Source organism: Cyclopterus lumpus, chromosome 5 (genome assembly GCF_009769545.1).
Source record: "Cyclopterus lumpus isolate fCycLum1 chromosome 5, fCycLum1.pri, whole genome shotgun sequence".
Taxonomy (NCBI): Eukaryota; Metazoa; Chordata; class Actinopteri; order Perciformes; family Cyclopteridae; genus Cyclopterus; species Cyclopterus lumpus.
In genome coordinates, this window is record NC_046970.1 from 8,567,235 (window position 1) to 8,578,262 (window position 11,028).

At 44.7% G+C, this 11,028-nt stretch overlaps 1 protein-coding gene across 2 annotated transcripts; it reads right to left on the reverse strand.

Annotated features, from left to right (window-relative positions):
- Window positions 1–662: 662 nt before the first annotated feature.
- si:dkey-156n14.3 (zinc finger protein ZXDC) lies at window positions 663–10,680 on the reverse strand. 2 transcript variants are annotated; one of them, XM_034532404.1, is made up of 10 exons: window positions 8,619–10,680; window positions 8,173–8,325; window positions 6,939–7,017; window positions 6,542–6,672; window positions 6,146–6,316; window positions 4,521–5,308; window positions 3,881–3,965; window positions 3,593–3,765; window positions 3,337–3,438; window positions 663–1,384 (listed from the first exon to the last, which is right to left on the reverse strand). In XM_034532404.1, exons 1-10 carry the CDS (start codon window positions 10,630–10,632, stop codon window positions 1,298–1,300), a joined length of 3,783 nt encoding a protein of 1,260 aa, XP_034388295.1. In that variant the 5' UTR covers window positions 10,633–10,680; the 3' UTR covers window positions 663–1,297. The 2 variants fall into 2 exon arrangements, 1 of the variants encoding a protein (XP_034388295.1); XR_004609475.1 differs by lacking the exons at window positions 663–1,384; window positions 3,337–3,438 and having other exon boundaries at window positions 3,744–3,765; window positions 4,521–4,590; window positions 4,689–5,308.
- Between the last annotated feature and the right edge of the window lie 348 nt (window positions 10,681–11,028).

Here is an 11,028-nt window from a genome sequence, read left to right on the forward strand (position 1 = left end):
TAGCTTGGAGGGGGAAAATTAATTATACGGTTTTCCATGCATTGTTGATATGGACGGGTGGTAATTCAACTGTCCAGGGCATTCAATAAAACTTCAAACCATATTCATACAAGTCTAGCAGACGTAGGCTGCGATCCCTCAAAGTTCTAATTTGAATGTCCATTTCTTTCCATTACAACACTTGCTTTAACAAGATACTAGGTTTTGTGATGTGACAAGACAAAGTGATATGTTGTTCCAACAAATAATTATTGTGGAAACGGAATCATCCAGTATCGAACGGAAAAACCTGAAAAAAAATAAAACTGATCAAATTAACTTTTTGCCATGGTAGCAGCAACACGTTGCCAGAGAGACATCACAAGTCTCTGGTCTCATTGTCTCCATTAAAATGGTCAAATGCTCTCCAGTGTTTACCTTCTCCTCTGAGGTACCGTTACCGTTACCGGTTAACGCTTCATGTTGGATTGAGCTAAACTTTATATCTTAGATCCTCTAAAACAAGGTTGGTATAAAAATTGTCCCCCTCCGTACTGCTCATTATATTCACATGCTTTCCTTCGTGCATCCTATGAATCCGCGTACATTTTCTGCCCAGTCAAAATGAATCCATGTTGCCATTTCATAAAACTAAAGGAATGAAGGCCTCCACACGACAGCGCTCTGATTGTGCTTTGATTCTTTAATTCATCTCTGTGTTTGGCTCTGCCATTCTGTAAACCCACAGCTAAATAATAAATAACAGAACAGATACAATAACAAGAAGGTAGTAACTCATGACAATGCATATAAACACATGAACAAGCATGGTTTTCTTTTAACATGGGCTTGCTGCTTCCATAGAAACAAGAAAAATCGGACAAGAAATCAAAAGTAGCCACAAAATAAAGCGGATGCCCCGCCAGTGGAGGAATGCAAGGCTGTAAGGCAACTGGAGCGTAGACAGCGCACTGTGTGTGTATCTGTGTGTGTGTGTGTGTGTGTGTGTCACCATGGAATAGACACCGTTACTATCAAAACCCAGAGCAGAACGCCCTCAGGTTCCATTTTGGTACAAACTGGACTTCAGAAGCAAACAAATCCTCATCTCCTTTCGTCAAGGTGCGTTAACTGTGGACTCGTATCCACCCCCTTCGCTATATGAATATGTCCCAAAAGGCTTTCAAAGTCCTGGGAAAAAGATGAAGCAACTGTTTTATGGGAGTCAACCCTCTCGGAGTATGTTTGTCGGTGTAAACTGTGGACAGCGACGAGGTCGATCGTCGCAGCGGACCTCTGACCTGCAGCGCCGTGATCGTCACTCCAGGTCCTGAAGGTTGATTGTGCTTCCCGTGAACTGGGAGTTGTCAGAGCCGTTGTCGTCCTCTGCCATCACCGAAGGTTCCTTTTGAATAAACAGTCACACATCTCAGTTCTCGTATCTAAACTAGGGTTGCAAAGCGACGGAAACATTTCCACGGGTGTTTTGGGACATTTACAATACAAAAAACATCCCATCTAAAGAAGGGACAGTGTGTAGTGATTTGGTGGCATCTAGTGGTGTGGCTGCAGATTGCAACCGTTCAGAATGCAAACTTGGGTAACACCGTTCACCTCGTTCAGAGGCCATCCATACCATAATAACACTACTAAAGGACCAACAGAAGTCAGACAGCGGTACCATGTGTTGCACTCTGCTGCTCATCTTACTGTAGTTTCACTAGATATGGGGGACGGAAAAATGTATCAAGACATTCTTGATATAAATCAGCTGCCATCTACTAGGATGATGAAGATGAAACCAGAGTGGACATCTCAGCAAGACAATGATCCCAAAGAGCCAAGGAAACTCAATTGGTTTCAGAAAAAGAAAATAAAGCCAATCCCCTGACTGGAATCCATGAGAACATCAATGGAAAGAACTAAAGATCAGAGTTCCCACGGAAGCTTCAAGATTTGAAGACTGTGTGGAAGTATGGACCAAAATCACACCCGAGCAATGCATGCGACTAGTTTCTCCATACAGGAGGCGTCTTGAAGCAAGTCTTAATGTTACAAGTATTACATTAACTTCCGTCAGTTTGTTCAATATTTTTTCCCTGTGTCATTCCATTTTATTAAACGTAACTTAATTTCTGAAATTATTTGTTTGGTTTTCTTTGTATGTATGGATCACTTGGGTTGTTACCAATATCTGAATATTGCATGTCAGTAGCACCATTAGAAATATATTTATTGAGAAAAATGGTGACACGTTCAATACTTATTTTACCCGCTGTGTGTTTGTGTGTGTGTTTGTGTATATTTTGAAGTAGCCAACAATTGTATTAATGTCTGTATGTATTTAACAACTGACTGTCAAATCAATGAAAAGAAAAAAACGTTTAATTGAATAATATCTCAACAATATTTATTATTACAGATTTCAAATGAAACTGGATGAATTATAAATAATCTAATAACATAATCTAATAATAAATAAATGTTCCCTCATTTCAAGTAAAATAAGGGCTGGAATTAAAAATATAAACATTACAGAAGTACTTCATTTTAGACATTATAAAATTATTTATATTAATAGAGAAGATTGTGTGCAGGAACTTAATCTGTAAAACCTCTCGTTTCAGCTATATTCTCCTCTCCATTTACATCAGTTAGGATTCCGATCATAGGGCTCTTAGATTAAGATGCGAGTCAGTATGTTTGCTCAAAAGATGTGTGCTTTGTCTCATAGTGGCGCTTCACATTGCTGCTTTTAATAATTGCCACAATGTAGGCAAAACATGCCAGTAAGCCCGTCAACTTAAGAAACCAAAACCAATTTAACATTATTCAACCGTTTAGAACGAGCCAGGAGGAAATCAACCTTTTAGTAAGTCCTCCAACCTGCATGTGCTAGTTACCGTGTGACGGAACTTGGGGGTGCGCTAACAGCGTTTTCACAACATAACCAAAATAATCTCATCCATAAAGGGGAGCGCCGATACATTTGACTCCTTTTCCATGCGTTTTCAATGACTAGAAAATGTGTCAACTGTTTGAGGTTTTCTCGGATTCATGGGAACCCTGGCGGTGCCAACACGAGCTGTCAGGTCAAACACAGCTTGGAAAGGTATTCTGTTCAACTGAAATGTCAACAATAACAAAATATGGTCTGTCAAGTGCAGGAGTTTGCATTCGTTCTTTAACAGACAGGACTCAAAACATTTGAATTTCTCTTTTTTTAGTCTACATTGTGATCACTTTTATTTCCATTAGTGGATGAATTCAAATAAATGTTTTTAAAAAATTTTTTTTTAACTTCACTGTATCACTCGATGGAGATCTGTTAAAATAAATAAATACAACTTTTCCCACCTGTAAAATGTTGACGGGCAGGTCGGCAGTGAGCTGAGAGTGGGAGCTGGAGGGTTGAGAGCTCAGCTGGAAGGCCAGGTCTCCATCACTGGCAGGGTCGTCCTGCATTTACACACACATCCATCAGAATGTCTTACAACAGCAGCTATGCTTTTATTTCTCAACACGGATCTATGAAGTATTTGAATCGGGTTTAGTCATGTGGTAATATATTCAGAAATACACATGCATTAGAGTAGATGTCTGGGGATCTCACCTGCAGCAGCTGAATCTGGACATACTGGGCCCCGGTGACGGGGTCACGCAGGGTCAGGCCCCCATTGGCTGCTGCTGCTCCTTCACCATAATGAACACCAGAGGGAGCCATCGGTGTGGGAGACAAAGCTGTCTTTACTCCTTTAGTTTTCCTCTGACTCGACCCTGAAACCCCTGGATTGAGCAAAAAGAACACATCACTCGCTGTAGTTCAGTCACGTTGGTCTCCTCTCTCCGTCTCGTCTTGGAGCATTAAATGAAGGCCCTGAGATCCGTCCATGTGTCTTACCAGAGGAGGCTGAAGGACCTCTTTGCTTCTTCTTTTTGGCCAGCTGGATGGCTCTGTAGTCAGTCCTAGCTGAGCCGCCACTCTCCTGATATACAAAACAGGACTGCATAAGTGACCACACACCATGTAGGCTTTTCAGGGTTAATACCTACTACAGTCAAGCCGAGTTCCCTTTCACATCATAGAATACAACAAAAAAAAACAGCTCCTTGAAAGACTAGTCCATTGATTTAGCATTGTAATCCTAGAAGATGACATTACACTTGTTTGTCCGTCTTTTGTATCTTTTAACATCAGACCGACGATGGATTGCTTTAAAAAAGGTCAAAATCTGTTTACTTTTGTGTCCCTCGTCTAAACCTGGCCCCAATGCAAAGCATAAGATGTGTTATGCTAGTAGTAGCTAATGTAGCCTACAGCAGAGGTCTGGTAATGTCACTTATTTTTAACCAACAGATGTCTTTTTTGTATTATCAAATTCTTCAGCCTCAACTGCTGCCCACTCGAGTGACATCACATTTATCACACAGCTCCCTCTGGAGAAACGTATAGCTTTAGAGAACTTGCAATAGTCCCCAAGTCCTGGAAAACAGGTATATAACCCCTTCAAACTGAGCTGCATGGCAGCATGAAAACTCACCAGGAAGCTGCTTGGTGACATAGCAGTGAGTTCCTGGTCTTTCTGTGGGCTGAAGCTGCTGCTGCTGTGACTGGGGAAAACAAATTGGGTGAGGACTTTCCCTCCCTCCTGAGGTCCCAACACATCCACGCAGCCTAGCAGAGGCCCCGTTTCCCCCTGGCCACCCACCTCCACCACCTCCGAGGGTGAGGCCAGCAGCTCTGCAACAGGGGCCACCACAATGGAGGCAGTGGCCTCCACGCTCAGGGCACTGGATGAGCTGAGTGGGTGCTGCAGAGCGGGGTCCACAGAGGCACCAGCACCCTGCATGGGAAGAGCAGTGAGGGTTTCCAGGGCCTCCGGGGTAACCGTCTGCACATCATCCAGATTGAGAGTGCCCTGTGGGGGCAGGACATCGCCCACTGATCCTTCCAAACCGTGGTGGGGGCCCATGTCAGCACTGGCTGCCAGGATAAGAGGGTCCACGGCTTTGGCCAACGTGGTGCTAGTGCCGATGCCCAGAGTGGTGCCGACCGAGGAGGGGTCAATGGTGAGGATGCCTGAGCTGACCAGAGAGAGGTCCATGGTGAAAGTGCCGTTACAGCCGCTCCCGGCGACGGGAATCCCCACTCCGATGCCAGCAGAGGGTGCAGCCCCACCAGGCACAGCGGAGAAAAGAGAGCTGAGGTCCAGGTTGGTCAGCTGGTCGCCTCCAGCAATTCCGGGCCCGGCCACTATTGTTGGGGTGGAGCTGATGAGCTCGCTGCTGGGGGTCAGGGTGGGCGTGGTCTCCATCTGGCTGAGAACATCTGGGATGGAGAGAGGGGAAAGTCTGGAAATGTTATGGTAGTAATGATTTTGAGGAATAAATCATTCACATTTGATACAATTTTATACCAACAAACTGAATCATTATTTTAGTAAAACATAAAAGAATCACAAATAACTGCTTCTAGAGAGGGGAATGCTGCCTCAACAGGGTGCTTGTTTGCTGAATGTTCATGGGTTTCAGAATTAATTAACTCTAGTGTTGAAAATGTTCATTAATCTCAAGACAACCATAATCATAATGAAGTATATTTTTGTGGCTAAAGTTAACATAGTATGGTGGTATTGTCTAATTTCTCATCTAGAATAGTGCCAATATCTCCACCAGAAAGATCATGAGAATGGACGTGTGTGCGCATCTGTGAATGAGTGAGTGTGCTCCTCTGTGTATGTCCACACAGCTAATCTCCAAACTGAATAATATTCTTGGTATTCAGTTATTGCGGTTGTCTCAAGGACCTCTCGCGGTTACTAAAATGCTTTGACAACACCTTTTATTGCCTGTTTTATACTGCCGTTAGCTGCCTGCTGACTCACTACTAACTGGCCCCAGCCCTTTCTCCACATCCCTACGCTCAATTATTTTTGTGTAATTCCTTTGCCAAAGAAAAACGTGACAGTAAACATTTTCTATAGATATTACGATACTATTGTAAATTCTTTTGATCATGAGGGTCATGAAAACCCAATATTTCATAACATATTTAAATTGTATACAGACATAAGTGGGCCACCTATGAGCTGCACCACTCTGATAAAGGAGAAGGCATAAGTAGTGTCAACAGAAAATGTCATGGATAACTGTGCTGGTCACTAACCAGGACTGAGGTGGTGGTGTTTGAGCATGTGGCTCTTAAGGCTGCTGCGGGAAGAGAAGTGCTTGGAGCAGTTGGCCACAGGACAGCGAGTCCTCAGGGTGCTGGCGTCCTGCTTATGCTTCTTGGAGTGGATGTACAGGCTGCTGCGTGCTGAGAACTTGGCATTACAGCCTGAAGAATATGAAGGAAACAAACACCAGGAATTATAAACTCTTCAGATGATGTGAAACTACTCAGCAAAAATAACCTCTGTTTTTTACTGCAGTGACATAAAAAAAAGAAAAACTCGTCTCAGTTCATCTGTAACTGAGCTAACAGTCTTATTTGATAACAAAAAAAACAATGACTTGGCAAAAATTCCTTCTCCTATACTTTATTTTTGGTACCTGTACATACCTTCCGTATGGCACTGGAAGGGCTTGGTACCCAGGTGGATTATACTGTGACCCTTTAGGTGCTCTGCCCGGGTGAAGGATTTCCCACAACCCTCCTCTGTACAGACAAAGCGTCGGTCATCTTCGTGTTTCCTGATGAACAGAGGAACAGTGTCTAGTACAAGTACAATTGGTGGACGGAGAATACATTAAGAAAATAGAAGGAAAAATGTCAATTTTGATTCAACTATATCAAAATTGATATAACAATGAGTAATATGGCAGGGGGAACCAAAACCTCCCGTATAATGAAAGCATACTAGTTTTCAACAACACTCACTTTTCCCAAACAAAGCAGAAATGCAACGGTAAACTGAAGTTTATTCAAACAAAATCAGTATTGTTGTATAAGCACGTACCGTTTATGTCGGAGCAACTTTGACATGCTGGTGAAGGACCAGCCACAGCCCTCCGAGTCACAGACAAACGGTCTCTCACCTGGAAACAGGACATTGGATTTTTTATTTTATAATGTGTGACTGTCTAACTTTGGGCTTCTTTGTGCTTAACCCAGGCTTTCTGCTGTCACACAATTGGCCCACATTTATAAGTTGTAACCGTTGCTGCACGCCTAACCTGCTCCTGAGGAGGTTTGGGTTAGAGGATTAAGTACAGGCATATTCTTAGGCTACATCCACAGGTTTCCATTTTTAAAACGCGTATCTATTGCTACGTTTACACCTAGTGTCCACACTACTCCGGAGTTTTAATCCACAAAAAAGGGTGATGTTTGAAAACGCTACTGGCGCTAGGTCAGTTTGAAAACTCCAGTGTTACCTCGTAGTGTGGACGGACGGAAACGTAGACCTTTGAAAAAGATGACGGCAACCCCCGCATTCGTTACTTGATTGGGTCTTAGCAGTAACGTTCCGCCCTGATTCGTCACGCCGCCAGAAGAAAACAAACAGCTTTGATTACTGATCGGCTGTTTAATTTAACATGGCTAACTAATTACAGGAGTTGCTACACTTGTTGTCTATACTAGCAGCTGTCGTACAGTTACATTCTGAATTTTAAAAATCCTACGACAGCCGACGTGCAGAGGAAGCAGCTGTTATTAAGAGCGATTAGTGAGCGGTGTGTCCAGCGGCGATGGACACAAAACAGATTTTGGTCATGATTACAGATGGTTTATTTTGGTCTGCACAACTATTGGAAAGTACACAAACGGTCAAAAAACAAAAAGCATAAATGTTCTCCAGTATGCCACCAGCAGAGGAAACGAGTGAGAGATGCGTTTTGACCAAATGTATTATGTAATCTAGTAAACATTGATTTGTGGCATTCATTTTTAGGTGCGTCAGTATGGAAAATGATGCTGAAACGCCTGTGTGGAGGGAGATCATTTTTGTTTTAAAACCTTGCTTTTGAACAGAAACGTATTAGTGTGGATTGTGACAATATAAGTTTTTGTAAAAATGTGAACAGCTGCTTGCATCTGAAATAAGTGAACAGAGGGCAACACATTAGTAGCATCATGTGATTGGGGGATGACTTATTTCTTTAAGAAAACAGCCTCAAACATCCACACTCTGGACAACGTTCTCTCCCTCCCACTCAGGGGAAGTTATAGCAAAAACATTGACAGCTCACCAGTGTGACTTCTCATGTGGATTTTGAGACGACAGGCCTTGTCATATGTCTTGTCGCAGCCCGGGAAGGTGCAAGTGAAGTGGCCCGTTTCTCTGAAGTGAGTGCGATTGTGGGAGAACAGGGCACTGAAGGTGATGAAGGTTTTCTCACAGCCTGCAAATGACAGAGGTAAACATGAAGGATGATAATAGTAGATGGTCTTTGGAATAAAACACCAGACTGATAGAGAAGATAAACATGGTGGGGTGTATACAGAATTGTCCACATTTGTGACTCCAATTGCTTTGTGTAGAGGTAATCTGCTTCATGTGAAATGTTAAGTATTGTACCAGAACATCTTCCGACAGCCGGTGGAGTATGTGTTTTAAGATAAAAGGGGGGAGCGTTAATATGATAAAATACAAGCAAAGTATTCAGATATAAATCCAACATTCAGCTTGTGTTACCTGGGAATTCACACTTGTGGGGTCTCTGTGGCTCGAAGTGGACCCTCTGGTGATTGGTGAGTCGCGTAGCACTGCGAAACCTCTCGCTGCAGACCTCGCAAACGAAGGCGTTGTCCAGCTCGTGGACTTTAAAGTGAGCCTTGAGGTTATAGACTGTGGTGAACCGCCGCCCGCAGCCCTTGAACGGACAGGTGTGTGGCCGCTGCTTATCGTGGGACTGAAGATGCCGCTTCAGCTTGTAAGAGGTGGCAAAAGCCCAGCCGCAGCCCTCTACAGTGCATTGGTAGGGGCGTGGGTCCTCGGCATGGTGCAGGAGGTGAACTTTGAGTTTCTGGCGCGTGTCAAATATGCTGCAGCAGCCTGGTTCTAGGCACCCAAAAGAAGCCACGGTCTCTTTCTTGGACCGTATTAGCGGCACAGACTGGAAGTGCCCACTGTCACAGTCTGCCACAATGGTTTTGGGGGTCGGGGTAACCAGATCAGCCTCTGTTACAGCGCACAGCGTCCCCACCTCCTGCTTAATGAAGGGACGGGAGTCCAGAGGTGTCCCAAGCTCTGATAATGAGCAGTCATCCACCAGAGCCAGCTCGGAGTCACTCACAGACAAACAAGGCCTGGGCTCTTCCTGCTGGCTGGAGCTGGACACTGCCAGGGTGCTGATCTTCCCAATGGATTTAGTGCCACTGTCATAGTTGAGAAGAACAATGTCCTCATGGTCTTTCATGCCTAGGTGCTCCTTTAAGCTGACCATGTCGTCCTCTTTGTGCACATATCCCTCTGGTGGGGCAGCGAGAGTCAGTATCCCGTTTTCTATGGTCACTATGATGCTTTGGTTGTTTATTGTGATGGTACCGGAAAAGGTTTCACTCGCGGGCGGACTTGTGGAGACCGTGACCGGGTTTGCGCTGCCCTGCAGCCCCGCTGGGTCTGAAATAAAGTCCGAGATGTCCATGGCTTCCGCGACACCCGAGCTTCCTGAAATCAAGGCACTGCTCTCGTCAACACGGGAGTGCGACGAGAGCTCCCTGACCAGTTTACTTTCATTGTTTTCGGTGCAAATCTGGCCACATATCTTATCACCATATTTGTTTGTCAAAACAACATCTTCGACGGTGTGGTGATATACAGTCTGTTTAGCGTTACCCACGGTGGCGTTGTCGTTTAGCAAATTGAAAACATGGTCGGCTTTTTTCAGGGCCTGGGTATCAAGACAGTTTAAGTTGTCGTTAGATTCATACAGAATAACGTCACTGCTGTTTCCAACCTCCATGGAGCCATAGGGATTTGCATTAGAGCATTCTGGTCTTTTACCTTTCATTCGATCGCAACTCTCAGAGGACACCTCCGGCCGCTGTTTACTCGCTTCACCGTTGCCATCCTCTTGAATGACATTAAAAAAAACATACAATTCCTGGGTGGTTTTATCAGCCCGATTCGCCGTGCTGAAGCTCCCCGGCACAGTAGCGCTGTGGCTGGCCAGTGACGGCTGCTTGAAGGCGCCGTCCTCACGCTGTTGCCGTAAAACTGGAAACGGTAACGTTAACTGCCTCTGTGGCATCGGTTCCTCTTCCCCTTCAAACAGAGGCAGCGCCATTTGCATTACAGTATCCCCGCATTCCACTCCATATTTCCAGGCAGTCTTCACAAACTCCCGCGAACCGAGCAGCGCGTCGAGCTCATTGTCTTTCTCCGTGCTCACGTTGTGAAGTCCGACATTCGGTCCGTTGCCCAGTAAATGTGTTTTATCGCTCGGTTGCGGTTTGCTGATAGGCGAACAAGCCGCTCCGCTGCCATTTTCCGCCAGTAGGTGAAACGGTGATGTCTTCGGCCTGGTGTTGTTGTTGTTGTCACTGTGTGGCTCAGGCTGCCCCAGTAGTTCACCTGCTTCATTTTCGGTGGAAATAAAATAAGGTATCGGGCCTGTCGCTGATTGAAGATGAGGCAAAGTGGTTCCGTGTAGGGCGCCATGTTGAATGTGAATGTTTTGGGCACCAGAAAGCCCCTGCATTTCCATCTTGGTATCCCTGTAGCAGCGACACAGAAAAGGCCCGCCCTAGTTGAAGGAGGCGTTCCAGAGAGCCACTGCACGGTTTACAGCAGGCCGGATGCTGCCTTTCTGGCCAGCATGGAAATTATGTTGTCACGGGTCGAGGTAAAAAGCCTCGGCGATTTATATAATGCGTATCCCATTTTATTATCTCCCAAAGCCTTGTAAAACTGCGAGTTTTCCACCAAACAGCCTTTCATTGTAGCTTTTTATTAGTTTGACATGTTGGAGCATAAGGACTTGTAAACCAGACTAATGCCTACATTGACAAACACACTAACCAAATGGCAAAAAACACGTCTGTATTTCAGTATATGCTAGCTGTGGGGAAGTACACACATTAGGCTACAACATTTTATAAGA

Coding starts and splice junctions, on each gene's coding strand:
- si:dkey-156n14.3 (XM_034532404.1), bottom strand. CDS start 10,632: ATGGAAATGCAGGGGCTTTCTGGTGCCCAAAACATTCACATTCAACAT. Junction 7,018..8,172: donor CCACATGAGAAGTCACACTG/GTGAGCTGTCAA, acceptor TCCTGTTTCCAG/GTGAGAGACCGTTTGTCTGT. Junction 5,309..6,145: donor ACACCACCACCTCAGTCCTG/GTTAGTGACCAG, acceptor TCTCCATCCCAG/ATGTTCTCAGCCAGATGGAG.